The sequence below is a fragment of the Molossus molossus genome, unplaced genomic scaffold, assembly GCF_014108415.1.
Source record: "Molossus molossus isolate mMolMol1 unplaced genomic scaffold, mMolMol1.p scaffold_m16_p_1, whole genome shotgun sequence".
In the NCBI taxonomy this organism is placed as follows: Eukaryota; Metazoa; Chordata; class Mammalia; order Chiroptera; family Molossidae; genus Molossus; species Molossus molossus.
In genome coordinates this window covers 38,866,162-38,883,968 of record NW_023425344.1, presented here as the reverse complement: position 1 = coordinate 38,883,968, position 17,807 = coordinate 38,866,162, and the positions used below count along the sequence as shown (strand labels likewise).

The following is a 17,807-nucleotide window of genomic DNA, read 5'->3' as shown; positions in this document are numbered from 1 at the left end:
GTCATGGATAGAGAGACCAGTAAAAGATCCAGTTGAGATCTTTTGAAAGTTTTGAAAAACAAAACTTTGACCAAAGAATGGAATGAAGAGGAGAAATAAGTTGATACTTGTATTAGTTATCCATTGTTTTATAACAAATTACTACAAATTTAATGGCTTAAACATGGTTTCTATTATTGACTATCTCAGAATTTTTATGGGTAGCTGGGCCCTCTGCAATCAAAGTGTCAGCCAGAGCTGGGATCTCATTTGAAGTTACAACAGAATAAGGATCCATTTCTAAGTTCCCTTACATAGTAGTTGGCAGAATTCACTTATTTGGGAGCTGTTTGACTCATCACCTTAGTTTCTACATAATTGTTGGCTAGAACCCTGGCCAGTTTGGTTCAGTGGTTAGAGTGTTGGCCCACAGACTGGAGTCACAGGTTCGATCCAGTCAAGGGCACGTACTTCGGTTGTAATTTAGTCCCTGGTCCTGGTCAGGGTCAAGAGGGAGGCAACCAGTCAATGTGTGTCTGTCTGTCTGTCTGTGTCTCTCCTTCCCACTCTATATGAAGATAAATGGAAAAATACCCTCGGGTGAGGATAAAAAATAATAATAATAATTGTTGGCTACATTTTGCTTGTCACACAGTTCTTTCCATAGAGCAACTCACAATATGGCAGCTTTCTTCATCAAAGCCAGTAAGTGATAGAGAGTACTGGCAAGATCGAAGTTACAGTCCATGGAATTCAATCACAGAAATGGCATTCCTTCACTTTTGCCATATTCTATTGGTTAACAGCATGGCACAGCTCCTACCCGTAATCAAGGAGAGGGGATTATTCAGAGATGTGAATACCAGAATATGGAGCTTATTCAAGGTCATTTTATACTTTGTTTGCCATAGTACTCACTTCCTTTCTCTGGAAACATCAGAAACAAATGGACAGCAAACTAGAGAAACAATAGTTATTACGGCAGACAACTTCTGGAAAAGAAGAAAATAAAATATCAAATCCTAAGTAACAAGGAAAAAAGCCTAACTTTCATAGAAAGAAACTGTAATTAGACAAAAATGGAACTATAAAAATATTCCTGGCCTCTTCTAAGATTTAACCCGGGAGAATGGGTCCTAGGAAGCTATCTAGCTGAAAAGAGAAGTGAGTTTATCTGGAGGTCTTGAATGTTTATGTAGAAATAGAAACAAAACAGTATTTGTTATGATGTGAATTGGTTTTGCCTCCTGTATTCAACAGACTATTCCATGACTTTTTGAGTTTACTTCATTAATATTTCAAATGTGTTCTAACTTTTTTTTATTAAGCACCTCAATAATTTTGAGGGTAGAGATTATATCCTGTTTATCAAAGTATGTAGTCCCATTAGTTCTCTTCTTTGAAACTATATAGTTATCTGTAGTGTTCATTGCATAGTTGAAAATGCTGCATATCAATTTTACACCTGATAAAATACACAGCTATGTTAATAGGCTTTCTATTTTTATATAGGATCCAAATGAAGATACAGAATGGAATGAAATTTTAAGAGATTTTGGCATTCTTCCTCCAAAAGAAGAGCCAAAAGATGAAATTGAAGAAATGGTTTTACGTTTACAGAAAGAAGCAATGGGTATAGTTGTGTGTTTGGTGGGCTGGATGAAGAGGATAATACAGTTATCTAAGTGATTGTGTATTTCATGAACTTAAAGGGAGAGAGGACATAAGAAATAATTTCGTATATCCGATTTTGCTGATAGCTAAAATTCCTAATTCATGTGTTGAAATTCACATACTAGTTAATAACAGAGTTGAAATGTCCTGGTATCTCACCTAGTAAGCTTTTCTTTATTTCTCTCTCTACCGTATTTCTCTACCTTGTGATTACCTTAAAATAGTTTGATCCTTGTATATAGTATATATTATTTGAAACTCTAAATTGATGGGGTCTAGTTTATTTTTACATCTACTTTTAAATGTAGCCTGGTAGGTCTCTGAACTGTGAGGGAGTAATAACACTTTAAACAAACCTGAAGCAGTCAACCACAAATAACTTTATATATTGCAGACACTGCAGCATTAAAGATAGTCTTGATCTCCATGTGTTTATCTTTTTTTTAGACATGTGACTATAAAGTAAAATCAATTTTTAAACAACTCAATTGTCTACAATTTATTTTGTTTTAGTTAAACCGTATGAAAAGATGACTCTTGCACAGTTGAAGGAAGCTGAAGATGAATTTGATGATGAAGATATGCAAGCTATTGAAACATATAGGTACAGTGATACATTATAAGTTTTGGAATGAAGAACTGTTAGAAGGAAGCTAAGATAAAGCCCTATTTTTTTCCTACAGAATAGAATTAAAAAAACAACAAAACTAATTTTTAAGTAAGATTTTAAAACCAACTTACTCATATAAGGTAGATTTTTTTCCTGAAATTTTTTTGCCTTTGCTTAAATTAAAAGATATCCAATAATGTACCACAGCATTTTATGAAGTGACATATGAGTACAGTGAAAAATATCAGTAAACAGTCAATAAAAAGAGGGCCATGACTTTGCTTCTAGCATGATGTCTACAAATGGCTTCTATCATTTAATAATTAATTGTTAGTCATAAATTCTCTCAGAAATTAGAATAGATGCATACATTACCCAACTTATCTTGATAATAATAACAGAAATTATAAAAATGCTATGCTATAGAAAAATATCACTTATGAAAGTAGGCACAAAATTTTATTTATTTACTTTTTTATCCTCACCCGGGGATATTTTTTTAATCTTTATTGTTGAATGTAGAATGTATTACAGATGTTCCACATTTTTCCCCCATTGACCCCCTGCTCCCCACTCCCGCCCCCCTCCCGCCTTTTCCCACACTATTGTCTGTGTCCATTGGTTATGCATATAAGTTCTTTGGTTTATTTCTTCCCATCCCCCAACCCCTTTCCCTGTGAGGTTTGTCAGTCTAGCAATGAATTTGTACTTCTTAATCCCTTCACCTTTTTCACCCATTCCCCCAACTCCCCTCCCATCTGGCAACCAACAAAATGTTCTCTGTATCTATGAGAATGTTTCTGTTCTACCTGTTCATTTTGTTTGTAGATTCCATTGTCGATAGATATGTATTCATTGCCATTTTGTTTGTTCATACATTTTATCTTTTTCTTCAAAAAGACCCTTCATCATTTCATATAATAACAGTTTGGTGGTGATGAACTCCTTTAACTTTTTCTTGTCTGGGAAAGTCCTTATATGGCCATCGATTCTAAATGACAGCTTTGCAGGATAGAGTAATCTTGGTTGTAGGTTCTTGCTTTTCATCACTCTGAATATTTCTTGCCACTCCCTTCTGGCCTGCAAAGTTTCTTTTGAGAAATCAGCTGACAGTCTTATGGGAACTCCCTCATAGGTAACTAGCTGCCTTTCTCTTGCTGCTTTTAAGATTCTCTCTTTGTCTTGAACCTTTTGCATTTTGATGATGATGTGTCTTGGTGTGGGCCTCTTGGGGTTCATCTTGCTTGGGACTCTCTGTGCTTCCTGGACTTGTATGTCTGTTTCCTTCACCAAGTTAGGAAAGTTTTCTGCCATTATTGTTTCAAACAGGTTTTCGATTACTTGTTCTCGCTCTTCTCCTTCTGGCACCCCCAAGATGCGAATGTTGGCACGCTTGAAGTTGTCCCAGAGGCTCCTTACACTATCCTAATTTTTTTGGATTCTTTTTTCTTTTTGCTGTTCTGATTGGGCGTTTTTTGCTTCCTTATATTCCAAATCGATGGTTTGCTTCTTGGATTTACGTACTCTACTATTGAAGATGTGTAAATTATTCTTTATTTCAGTTAATGCCTCCTTCATTTCTGACTGTGCATCCATCATTTCTGACTGGTCCTTTTTTATGCTCTTGAGGCCCTCACTAAGTTCACTGAGGTTCTCACAGAGTTCATTGAGCATCCTTATAAGCGGTATTTTGAACTCAGCATCTGTTAGGTTGCTTATCTCCATTTCGCTTAGTTCTTTTCTTGGGGTTTTGTTCTCTTCTTTCATTTGGGACCTGTTTCTTTGTCTCCTCATTCTGGCTGCCTCCCTGTGTTTGTTTCTGTGTATTACTGTACGAGAGGTATGGGGCTAGCTGAGACCAGATGCTGCTTGTTTGAAAGGATTTAGGAAAACCTGAAGCAGGATCCAAGACAGGCCAATCCTCTGGTTAAGCAAGTGGCAACAGCTTGGGTGGGCCTGAAAGCTGGGTGGGGCGGGGCCTCAGGGAGTCACCAGGGCGGGGCTACCAGTGTGAGCTAGTTGCTGGAGTCCCAGATATGGTTTCTGTCTGCTGCCCCAGGGAAGGGCTCACCAAACAAAGGCCTCTGACAGCACGTTTGTCCCGGAGAAAGCCCCCTCTCCAGCCTTCGCTCCAGTGCCACACAGCTCAGTTCTTCCCTGTATGTCTCTGGTGCCCCTGGAGCTGCCTCCCCTCCAAGCTTAGAGGGAGTGAGTTCAATAAGTTGTGCGCGGTCCCTTTAAGGAGCTGCCTGGGGCTCCAGCCGCCTCAGCTTCCCTGAGCCTCAGTTCCCGCTGGTTTTTCCAGCCAGAAGTTATGGGGATTCTCTTCCTGGCACTGGAACCCTGAGCGGGGCACCTGGTGTGGGACATGGATCCCTCAGTCCTCAGGAAGGACCTTCCCAGCCGAGGTATCCTCCTGACTTTTATCCGCCACACGTGGGTGTGGGACCAGCCCATCTCGCCACCGGCCCTCGCGCCTCTGCCCCTCCGCCCCTCCTACCAGTCTGGATGTGGCTGCTGCTTTAATTCCATAGTTGTAGGACTTCCATTCAGCTTGATTTCAGGCAGTTTTGAATGATGGTTGTTCTGTAGTTTAGTTGTAACTTTGATGTGGTTGTGGGAGGATGCGATACCGCGTTTACCTACCTGCCATCTTGACCGGAAGTTGGGAACAAAAACTTTTTGAAAGATATTAAGCCAATGAGATCAAATGGAGGAAATTGATGCTAAATACTCAGTGCAAACAAAATTCAGCTCCCAAAAGATCTTTGGGGTAATTGTAAATTCTAATATCTGGGTCAGTAGAGGGAAAACTAAAGGACTTCAGTTTGAAAATTGTGAGAGGGCTGTAGGCATGGATTGTTATTCTTGGCATTCTCCGCTAGGCTTCCTTTTGCTTGAATTACTTGTTACATAGAATGGTTTTACCTGACATGTTTCTAATACATGAAATAAGGACAGAGTGTTTTAAAATACACCCAGGATTTTGTGTTTATTCAGGTATGTGAAGCCAACAGATCAAGAGATAATTGCGAGTGAAAAGATAGTTTTTTTTTACTCCAAGTTCTCAAGAATAGGGGGCATGCACCACAATGCAAGGCCACACAGGGAAACACTAGAGTTGGTTGAGAGGCAGTAGTGAAGGAATAGATAGCATGGACACTAGCCTTATTGTGGTTTCCATGGGAAAGGCAAACTAAGCTGGGTAAGCAGATTTAGGATTGGCTAATTTAAATGCTTTTGGCAGGCTGTGGGCTACCGTGGCTGTCTCTAGTTGTCTGGTGCCTGGTCCAAGGATAATTAGGGCAGAAGGATAGTGGCTCAGTTTATTGAAGAAGGTAATTGAGGGACTGAGATCTGGATTGGTTGGTTTGCTTGAGGAATTTGTTCTCCAGCAAGAGGTTGCTATCGTTTGGAACTAGCTAGACCTGGGAGGGGCAGTCTGTCCAGGATCAGCAAGGCCCTAGATGCCAGAGCATCAAGAATACAGAAAATAAGAAAATATAGTTAATACACAGAAAGAAGGAAAGTATTTCCAAGACCACTTAGAGATGTACAATCAGTAAATTCTAAGAAACTTGTACATACATCAGAAACCATTTGGATCTGCTTCATGAATCCAAGCTTTTAACAACTGAATCAGAGTATGTAAATTTCGAGAGTTGTTTAAGCAAGTTTTAAAGCTCCCTATGGGTGAATAACTAGGTAACATGGATTGCTCACTCTGTGCTAGGCACCATCCTAAGAAATTTACCTATGTTATTTCATTTAATTCCCAACAACCCCATGCAAGTAGGTACTGGATTATTCCCATTGCAGTTGGGGAAACTGAAGCTTAGAGAGATCAAATAACTTGCCCAAGTTCATGCTGCTAGTAAGTGGGAACTGGTATTTAAACCTAGTTTAGCCTAACCTTAGATTTCAAACTCATAATTCTTCTCTACCTGCAATAACTTTTGTAACAAGTAATTATACATATTCAAAAAGGCTTTGGACTGAAGGACCGCTTTAGCATGATAGTTAAGAGCATGTAAATGGGGATAATAATAATAATAACTTTATAAAGTTTTTGCAAGGATTAATTAATGGAATGCACTTAAAATAGTGCCTGGCAACATAATAAGCACTCCATAAATGTTAGCCATTATTATGATTATTATATTTTCTCCCTTAATAAGTATTTAACCTGCATTTGAGAATTTGTTGGTTTAATGTGTAAATAAACTCTTTATAAGTATGATTAAGGCCTAGTCTTAAATAAAAATAAATTTAAAAGCCAGTAGCTAACTTTTTACTTGCAGTATCCGTGGTAACACAGATTCCAATATAAACAGAGAAATTGGCATTGTAACACCATTAATAGTTATTCTATCATTTTTAAAGTGTTTAATATGTACTAGCATTGCATTCATTATCCTAAATTGTTACTGTACATGGGAATGACCTTAAGAATATAACAATTTTCTTACATAATTTTATTTAATTATTTTAATTAGGGAGAAGCGGTTACAGGAATGGAAAGCTCTTAAGAAAAAACAAAAATTTGGGGAATTAAGAGAAATTTCTGGAAATCAGTATGTGAATGAAGTCACAAATGCAGACAAAGATGTATGGGTTATAATTCACCTATACAGATCAAGGTAATTATTTTTTGTAAAATATTAATATACTAATGTTTTAAGATAAATATTTCTGGTTTTAAGGGTTTATAAAGCATATAACAAAGAGTACTCACAAAAAGGAAATATATGTATATACAACTTAAAAATATGTGTAGAATCATTGGCTTCAGGGATTAAATTAGGTATTTTAATATATTTTCTTGTCTAATTGAAAGAACTTGTCATACTTTTTAGAAAAAATAAGAATTCTTTGGCAATTAATTTAAATAAAACTATGGAAAATTTCAAACATATAGAAAAATAGAAATAAGGATAAAATGAGTCACCTAAATACTGGCCAGGTAGATTCAACAGTTAACCTTTTGCCATATTTGTATTGCGTGTGTGTGTGTGTGTGTGTGTGTGTGTATGCAGAACCATTTAAAAGTAAATTACACACAGCTTGATACTTTTATTTTAAGTACTTTAGCTTGCATTTTCAAAACATAAGGGCATTTTTCTGTATAACCACAATATCACTCACTGAACGATAGCATTTACTTACCTAACAAAGTTAACAATAATTCCTAATAGCATCTAATACCCAGTCATTACTCAAATTTTTCCAACTGACTTCAAAATGTTTTTTATAAAAACATATGTTTTTGAATAGGATCCAGTCAAAGACTAGGCAGTGCATTTGGATATATAATATCTCTTTTAACAGAACAATTTACTTGCATGCCCCTGTCCCCCCCGAGTTAATTTTAGGGTGCCTAGCTATACTAAATATAATCCATATGTCCCTCTACCTCATCAGCCTAGTATAATGATAATTGGGAAGAGTAGACTCTTCCCAAACTCTGTGCCAAAGAGGAGCTGCAAACTCCCATAGTTTCACAAATCTCTCCTAGAAACAGCACCTCTAGCGTTAGGTCCCAGGCCCTCTGCCTGGGCTCCAAGCCAGTCTAGTAACAGGGTCCACGACAGTAGCCCTCAATGTCCTTACTTTATTCTCTAAATAAAAACATGTCTTCCCTCTTCAGGTCCTCAGAGAAATTCTGTACAGAGCAATTTATGCAAATTAGAGCCCTGTTGTTTACCAGCTCACCAGTTCCTCAGACAAATTTTGATAGGAATCATACTCCATAAAAGAGGACATTATTTTTACTATAACTAAAATGCTTGGTATATAATTTTTAATAGTTTAAAGTCTTAAAAATAATCATTTCCCATTTATCCTATCTCATTTATCTGACTAAACCAATTTGGAGACTTGCTGATTTTGGTTCTTCACAAATAACTATGTGAAACAGCAACATTTACAATAAAGAGGTTGAATACATTTTAGTCTCAGGGTTTTTTAAACTGTTATATGCTTTGATGGACTTAAAGAGTAAGGATCCTTTTTTGTAATATTTTAAATATTTGTGAACTCAGGAGGGTTTTTTTTTGGCAATCTAAGAAAGTTATATAAAATGATAGTTTTCTTGACATTAAGAAAATGCATTCATGTGTCAGTATAAAACATTCATTTTAAGAAAATTAATCTATAATCAAATTTGTAAAATGGAAAAAAATTATTTGTATTAAAAATATTCCTTATAAAGTCTAGTTTTTAGTAATGGATTTACTCATAACTTTTATATTATAAAATGAAGTATAACTATGAAGTTTGTATTTCTAGCTGCTTTTTATAATTATAGAAGGGTAAGAATATTTTTTTATTAGCTGGAACATATGGTAGTTCTATTTCTAATTTATGAGGAACCTCAATACTGTTTTCCATAGTTAGTACCAGTTTACATTCCCACCAACATGGTTTCCTTTACTCTGCATCCTCACCAACACTTGTTATTGTCTTTTTTATAACAGCCATTCTAATGTGTGTGAAGTGATTACTCATTGTGGTTTTGATTTGCATATCCCTGATGATTAGTGATGTTGAGCACCTTTTCATGTGCCTGTTGGCCATCTGTGTGTCTTCTTTGGAAAAATATCTATTTAGATCTTCTGTCTCCCCTTTTTTTTAAATCCTCTCAAGGATATTTTTCCATTTATCTTCAGATAGGGTTGGGGGAGAGAGAAACATCGATGTGAGAGAAACGCATTGACTGGCTGCTTCCCTCACAACCCCGACCAGGGCCAGGACCAAACCGCAACCAAGGTATGTGCCCTTGACTGGAATTGGACCCGAGACTCTCTGGTCTGTGGGCCAACACTCCAACTGCTGAGCCAAACCGGCCAGGGCTCTTCTGTCCATTTTTTATTTGATTGTTTAGATTTTTGCTATTGAATTGTATGAGTTATATTTTGGATATTAGCTCCTTATCAGATATATGACTTTCAAATATTTTCTCCCATTCAGTCGATTGCCTTTTCATTTTGTTGCTGGTTCTTGTGCTTTGCTTTTTAGTATGATGTAGTTCCATTTCTTTATTTGTGTTTCTGTTGCTTTTAGTTTTGGTTTTAGGTTTAAAAAAAAAAATCACTGCTAAGACCTATGTCAAGGAGCTTACTGCCTATTTTCTTTAGGAGTTCTGTGGTTTCAAGCCTTATATTCAAGTCTCTAATCCATTTTGACTTAATTTTTGTCTAGTATCATTCTTTTGCACGTGGCTGTCCAGTTTTTCCAATGCCATTTATTAAACAGATTGTCCTTTTCCCATTGTATATTCTTGGCTGGCTCTTTTGTCATAAAAATAATAGACCATATATGTAGGGGTTTAATTCTGAGTTCTCTATTCTGTTCCACTTATCTATGTGTCTGTTTTTATGCCGGTACCATACTGTTTTAATTACTATAGTTTTGTGGTATAGTTTTAAATCAGAGAGTGTAATGCCCCTTGCTTTGTTCTTCTTTCTTAAGATTGCTTTGGCTATTCAGGTACTTTTTGTGGTTCTATACAAGTTTTAAAATTATTTATTATATTTCTTTGACAAATGCCATTGGATATTTGATAGGGATTGCACTAAACCTATAGATTGCCTTGGGTAGTATGGGCATTTTAACTATATTGATTCTTCCAATTCATGAGCATGGAATATCTTTCCATTTATTTGTTTTTCGCTTCAATTTCTTTCATTAATGGCTTGCAGTTTTCAATACATAGATCTTTCACCTCCTTGGTTAAATTTATTCCTACATATTTTATTCTTTTTGATGCAATTACATATGGGATTCTTTTCTTTTTCGTTCTGATAGTTTATTAGTGTATAGAAATGCAACAGATTTTTATATATTGATGTTTGTATCCTTCAACTTCACTGAATTTGTTTTTTAGTTCTAACAGGTTTTTGGTGGAGCCTTTTGGGTTTTCTATATACAATATCATGCCACCTACAAATGGTGACAGTTCTGCTTCTTTCTTTCCAATCTGGATGCCCTTTATTTCTTTTTCTTAACTAATTGCTCTGGTTAGGACATCCAGTGCTAATGTTAAATAAAAGTGGTGAGAATGTGCATCCTTGTTTTGTTCCTGATCTTAGAGGAAAAGCTTTCAGCTTTTCACTGCTGAATACAGTGTTAAGCTGTGAGCTTGTGATATATGGCCTTTATTATGTTGAAATACATTTTTCTATACACACTTTGTTGAGATATTTTTAATTTTGTGAAACAAGTTTAGCAAAAAATACATTGTAAATAAAAACCAGAATAAAGAAGAGATAAAGAGAAACCAAATAAAAATAATAAAATTCATCTCCCAAGTGTTGATTAGAACTTAGTGCATTTTAATTGATTTCCATTGTCAGAGTTTGTTTAAATGGAGCAAGAACTCAAATACATGCAAAACAATTTGAGTGCAGAAATCTATATTTTCCCCTGATCGCTTACATTTGTCTGGCCCACATCTAAACATCATTTTTTCTTAGTAATTAACCTTTGTCAAGTTTTTCTAAAGCACGTATTAGATTTTCACAAGAACTACAATGATTTTTCTTGTTCCACTTTCATTTATTCATTAATTATGATAAAATGTTCAATTTGTTGTCCTGCCCAGTGTGGCTTAGCGGTTACAGCGTTGTTTCCTAGACCAAAGAGCCACGGGTTCGATTCCAGTCAAGGGCACATACCTCGGTTGTGGTTCATCCCTGGCCCTGGTCGGGGTCATGCGGGAGGCAACCAGTTGATGTGGCCCTCTCATATCAATGTTTCTCTTTCTTTCTCCCTCTCTCTCCTTCTCTTTCCCTTCCTCCCACTCTAAAGATAAATGGAAAAATAGCCTCAGGTGAAGATTTTTAAAAAATGTTTAATTTGTTAATTATTACAATGCACAGTTGTAGAGGTAAAAAGCACACAAAAGTCCAGATGGGTTTTCATCTGCCTGGAGCATGTAGCATGTCCTGGCATGAGTCACTCAATTATAAGAGTTTGAACTATGGGGGTGACAAGTTTTAGGGGTTGAGAATACTAAAGGGGAATAGGATGCTCCTATGGTTTTGTGAAAGAGGCCAATTAAACATCATAGTAATTTTTTGAAAAGACATGCAGAGCAGTACAAGAGAAACAATTTTGTCTATTCAAAGAAGCTTTCCTTGATTAACACAATTTACATAATCTTTCTCTTCTCATGCACTATTTCAAATATACTCCATATGAATGATGAGAAAATGAGTACAAAGACAAAAGAATGCTACACTTCTATCAAATTTAGGTTTATTACAAGAAAATACAGAAGAAAGATTAAAATTTTTTATTTTTATTTTTTGGTTAAGAGAGGAGGGGAGATGAAATTTCTTAGATGTTTATATCAAAATGGATAAGATTGCCCAGAGAATGTTTCTGAACTGAGAAGAGGGTCCAAGACACAATCAAAAGGAACATATACATTTGAGGCATAGATAAGAGAAAGAAGTAAAAAGAAATTTGATAGAAAGTATTTCCACAGAAGCCAAAATAACAGGGCCTTTCAAGAAGGGAAATGAACAGAACATATAGATTTTTTTTTTTCTTTTTCATCTGGATTGTGAACAGAAGGAGAATAGTTATTAGAAGAGAACAGAGAGGTATAAGGGAATTTTTAAAAGTGTAATAACTTGTAAATGCATTTATGTAAAGTGGAGAAGGAAAGATTGAGAAAACAGGAAAAGAAGAAGAATAACAGAGAAAAGTCCCATAGGAAATTAAAGAAGTATGGGATAAAGTAGAGAACTAGCCTTGAAACATTTTAATAAAGCTGTGAGTGAATGAAAGGGATTAATTGAAGAATTGAGATAAAGGGAGTTAAGTGATACAGCAGGAAGAATACCACGGTTTGGTTACACTTCCAATGAATTGTAATTTTCTAATGAGGAATAGTTCTGGATTACGGGGAACAGGATGTGGCATAGAGTGGGATGTCAAGGAAAAGTGTGGGTGATGTTTGCTAAAGTCAAGAAATTCAAGGAAGTTTGAGATAAGGAATTTTAGAGTTGATAATCTCGTGTGAAAATAAACCTGTGATGGTGACAAGAGTTGTGATTTTTTTGTTTCAACTCTGAACTGCCACGGATTCCCTGAAAGTGTCATTTTTTCCCCTCTCCTGTGTCCTATAAACTAGGAACTGGCTTGATTAAATTGATGCTAAGTCAGATGTGGTTAGCCTTAGTTAGGCATCAAATTCCCATGGTAGCAAGCTTTATTCCCAGGTTATAATAGTGAATGAAAATAGTGTAATGAAAATCAGTGGATTCCGCAGTTTATCATTACTAAAGGTAACAATAGAGAATGATATTGGTATGTTCTTGGATATTACTAAAAGAATATTTAAAGATATATGTTAGTGGTGGAGATGTTCCACTTATTTTATTAGACTGAGAATAGTTTGTTTTTTAAAGATATTGTTATGTACTGTTTCTCTTTTTAGCATACCAATGTGTTTGTTGGTTAACCAGCATCTTGATCTTCTAGCAAGAAAGTTTCCAGAAACTAAATTTGTTAAAGCCATAGTGAATAGCTGTATTCAACACTACCATGACAACTGTTTACCAACAATTTTTGTTTATAAAAATGGTCAGATAGAAGGCAAATTCATTGGAATTATAGAATGTGGAGGGATAAATCTCAAGCTAGAAGGTAATTATGTAAAAAACAAAACAAAACAAAAAAAACAGGTGAAAACTTCACTGAATTAACAAATATCTTGAAATTTTATTTCCATAAAACATAAGGTTTTTTCCCTTTTCTTCCAGTCTCTTTTTGTATGCCTCCAGGTTAATTTCCTACAATAATACTCTTATCATAACACCCACTTGCTTAAGTCTTTATTGGTTCCTTGTTCCAAATAAGTTAAAAATTCAGAATCTTCTGCCTGAGAATTTCAGCCCTTATCTAACTATATTTCTCTAGGCTTTCTAGTTTCTGGACCAGACAAGCTGGTCTTCAACCACTAGCCCAGACACATTCATTTGTTCTTTTTTTTTTTTTATCCTCACCTGAGGACTTTTTTTTTTTTTTTTGGCATTTGTCTTCAGACAGAGCAGAAGGGAGAGAGGGAGAAAGAGAGAGAAAGAAACATCAATGTGAGAGAGACACATCGACTGGATGCCACCCACATGACCCCATCTGGGGCTGGGGACAAACTGCAACTGAGGTACGTGCCCTTAGTGGGAACCGAACCTGGGTCTCTCTGGTCCGCGAGCCGATGCTCTAACTGCTGAGCCAAACCAGCCAGGGTTCATTTGTTCTTTTATACTTTGTCTCATACTCTTCCCCTTTACCCAAAATACCCTAATCTTCTTCATACTTGCTTCTTCATGCTTGCTTCTAAATCCTATTCCTTCATGGTTCTCCTAGTTTTTCATTTATGCCATGATATGATATTGGACCAATTCATAACCTGTCTTCCTGTTCTCTACTGAATTTCTATAGCATATATTCTCTGCAACTTTTTTCACTTACCTGATTTTGTTGGTTAATTAATTCCCTTTGGATTTTATCTCTCTAACAAGTACAAGAACTGTACCTCTTGTTATTTTCTTATTCAGAGTACATAATACAGAACTTTATATTTTTACCTTCTTTAATGACTTTTACTTCCTGACCTAGTGCTGAGGCGATATCATTCATCAAGTCATTTCTTTGAACTGCATTAATTTTATATAATAAGAAATCTTTTCCTCTTAAAAGCCATTGTGAGCAGTTGTTTTTAATAGCTAGTTTATCCACTCTTGTTCCCTTAAAACTGTTTTTGGCCTTACTGAGATCTCTAGTACTTTAATTATTGCAGAATCACCCCTCTCCTTCTAAGGCCCTCTTTGGTTTTATCACCCTGTTTTTTTCAGCTTGTACCTCATTCCTTTATTTTAAACAAATTTTAAAATAATCGTTAAAACAATAATATAGCAATCATTCATATAATTACCAAAAAATAATAAATGTGAACATTTGTTCATTTTGCTTCAACTATTTTTGTTGCTGCTGTTGTTGTCTTATTGCTAAAAAGACATTATTATAGCTGTGGTTGAAGTTACCTATATTTTCATTCCTACACCATTCCCCTCCCTTCCTTTCTACAGGCAATCACTATCATGAATAATGTGTTATCTGCTCCATACTTTTTTATTAGTGTATTTAAAATACTTTTAAATTGTCATAAAATGCACATAATATACCATCATAACCATTTTTTAATATATAATGCAGTATTATTAACTATAGTTCCCATGATATACATTACATATCCAGGACTTTATTTTGTAGATAAGTTATTTAACATTTGAAAGTACATAATTCACTGGCATTATGTGCATTCACATTGTGCTCCCACCACCATAATCCATCTCTACAACACTTTTCATCTTGTATAACTGAAACTCTACCCCAGTTCAACAGCTCCCCATTCTTGTCTCCCTCTAGCCTCTGGCCATTACCATTCTACTTCTTGCCTCTATGAATTTGCTTACTCTCAGTACCTCATATTAGAGAATCATACAGTATTTTTTCTTTCGTGACTGACTTATTTCAAGTAGCATGATGTCCTCAAGGTTCATCCATGTTGTGTCAGAATTTCCTTCCTTTTTAAGGCTGTATCATCATATTCCATTGTATATTTATACCATATTTTGTTTACCCATTTATCTATTGATGCATGCTTGGGTTGCTTCTATCTTTTGGCTATTGAGAATAATGCTGCTATGAACATGATGTACAAATAACTAGTTCTAGTCTCTGTTTCAATTCCTTGGGTATATGCTTAGAAGTAGAATTGCTGAATCATATGTAATTCTATTTTAATTTTTTGAGCAATAGCATACTGTTTTTCATACTAGCTGCATCATTTTATATTTCCCACCAACAGTGTACAAGAATTTCAGTTTCTCGCCCTGGCCAGTTTGGCTCAGCGGTTAGAGCGTCGGCCTGCGGTCCGGAGAGACCCGGGTTTGGTTCCCGCTAAGGGCATGTACTTCGGTTGCAGTTTGTCCCCGGCCCTGGTTGGTCGTGCGGGTGGCAGCCACTCGATGTGTCCCTTCACGTCGATGTTTCTCTCTCTCTCCTTCCTCTCTCTCCTAAAAAAAAAAAAAAAAAAAGAATTTCAGTTTCTCCACATTTCACCAACGCTCGTTATATTCTATGTGTGTTTTTTTTTTTTTTTTTTTTTTTTTTTTTAAATAGTAACCATCCAAATATGTGTGAGGTGTTTTCCCCACTGATTTTTTATTTTTTTCTGTGTTATTTTTTATGGTTCAAAAATGCATCAGTTTCTTTCTGAAGTCTCTACTATGTTCACTGGTCTGTTTGCTGATCTCTGAACCAATACAGCATGGTCTTAATTACTATCGCTTTATAGCAATCTAGTTGTATCTAGTAGGGCAAGTCTTTTTAAAAAGTTCATATAGCCCTGACTGGTTTGGCTCAGCGGTTGGAACGTCAGCCTGCGGACCAGAGATGCTAGGGGCATGTACCAAAAAAAAAAAGTTCATATAAATGTTGAAATTAGTCAAGTTCTGTGAAAAATTTGTTGATTATTTATTAGATTAATTATTGGAGATTTGATATCCTAATAACAGTGAATATTACTATCCATGAATGAGATGTATCTTGTCATTTATTTTGGTCTCTTTTACTGTTTTTTGTTTTTTTTTATCATTTTCCTCATAAAAATAACATATGTATATATATGTTATATATTGTAACATGTTTTGTGATTTTCCTTATAGGTATATTTTGTAATTTTCCTCATAAATGTTCTGTTCACCTACTCAATACTAGGAAATAAATTTGACAAAATAATGAATTTGCAGGGATGGGAGAATTTTTGATGATCAATTCAATTCTTTTCAGTTTTTCTCTTGGGTTTATTTCATATTTTTGTTGAAATTTTCCCATTAAAGTTTTCAAATGTATTGGCATACGTTTTTTTTGTTTTTTTTTTTTTGATATTTTGTTCAGATAGAGTGGGAGGGGGAGAGAGAGAGAGAGAGAGAAACATCGACGTGAAAGGGACACATCGAGTAGTTGCCACCTGCACAACCCAACCAGGGCCGGAGACACACTGCAACTGAGGTACGTGCCCTTAGCGGGAACCGAACCCGGGTCTCTTGGGACCGCAGGCTGACGCTCTAACCACTGAGCCAAACCGGCCAGGGCTGGCATACGTTTTTTTAAAAGTAGTCTCAGAGTTTTAAAATCTTAACTTTGGTAATGTCCCATGTAAATTCTTGATATTATTATTATTTTTCTTGTCATCATTTTGCCTGTGTGTCTGTTAGTCTTTTCAAACCACCAGCTTTTGATTCTGTTGGTCACCTCTCTTTACTTTGTTTTCCTACTTTTGCTAAAGTCTTTTTCAGCATCTTCGGTTTATTTCATTGTTCTTTTCCTAATTTCTTGATTTGAACTTTTAAACTCATTTTCAATCATTTTAAAATAAAAATTTTAACCATAATTTCTCCCTTTAGCCCTGGCCGGTTTGGCTCAGCGGTTAGAGCGTCCGCCTGCGGTTCGGAGAGACCCAGGTTCGGCTCCCGCTGAGGGCATGTACCTCGGTTGCAGTTTGTCCCTGGCCCTGGTTGGTCGTGCGGGTGGCAGCCACTCGATGTGTCCCTTTCACATCGATGTTTCCCTTTCTCTCTCTTTCTCTCTCTCCTTCCCACTCTATCTGTACAAAAGGTGGAAAAATGTCCTCGGGTGAGGATAAAAAAGAAAAAATAATAATTTCTCCCTTTAAGTATAATTTATCTGTATCCAATGTGTATTTTGATATTGTAGTGCTTTCATTGTTACCCAGTTCTAAATATACCCTTTCCACATTAATTTTATTAGAGTCAAGTTTTGTTTCATATAGATGAGAAATTATTTTTCTTTAATTTTCTAAGATTTCAATCTAATTTAATAATGGGTTATTTATTGCAGAACTTGAATGGAAGCTAGCAGAAGTTGGAGCAATACAGACTGATTTGGAAGACAACCCCAAAAAAGGCATTGTAGATGTGATGGTATCTTCAATAAGAAACACTTCTATTTATGATGACACTAATAGTTCAAACAGTGATGATGATGATACCAAATAGAGGGACATGCTTAATAAATAGCTTTAAAGTATTTATGTACTGAATGTTTTATTTGTCACTGCCTTTATAATCAGAGAGCAGAAAATTTATAGATTTATTTTCAGTTTCATATTAGAATTGTAGCTTAGACATCATTTCAAAAACTTTCAGCTATTTCAGAAATTGCCTCCAAGAAAACCAGAATTTATACTGAACCATTAAATTATTTTTCTGTGACTTATCCTTTTTCTGACCCATGTTGGACAAAAACACTGATATTACAAGTGTTGCCCACTCCCTTCCAAAGAGAGGCCTATGAATGAAAATGAGGAGAGAATCATGAAATTTCATGCATGTTAATAAATTTTTATTTTATTATTATTATTTTTTAATCCTCACCCGAGGACATTTTTCCATTTTTTGTTCAGATAGAGCGGGAGGGAGAGAGATGAAGAGAGAGAGAGAGAAACATC

General features: G+C 35.7%; 1 protein-coding gene across 1 annotated transcript; it reads left to right on the top strand.

Annotated features, from left to right (window-relative positions):
- Nucleotides 1-786: 786 nt before the first annotated feature.
- PDCL2 (phosducin like 2) lies at nucleotides 787-17,387 on the top strand. Its single transcript, XM_036252365.1, has 6 exons — nucleotides 787-804; nucleotides 1,492-1,612; nucleotides 2,167-2,257; nucleotides 6,760-6,903; nucleotides 12,711-12,919; nucleotides 17,198-17,387. The coding sequence occupies exons 1-6, from the start codon at nucleotides 787-789 to the stop codon at nucleotides 17,353-17,355; spliced, it is 741 nt and encodes a 246-aa protein (XP_036108258.1). The 3' UTR covers nucleotides 17,356-17,387.
- The last annotated feature ends 420 nt before the right edge of the window (nucleotides 17,388-17,807 follow it).

Bases quoted from the DNA above. Each gene is read 5' to 3' on its own strand.
- PDCL2 (XM_036252365.1), top strand. The intron at 1,613-2,166 runs GTATAGTTGTGT...ATTTTGTTTTAG, and splicing joins TTTACAGAAAGAAGCAATGG to TTAAACCGTATGAAAAGATG. The intron at 6,904-12,710 runs GTAATTATTTTT...TTCTCTTTTTAG, and splicing joins ATTCACCTATACAGATCAAG to CATACCAATGTGTTTGTTGG.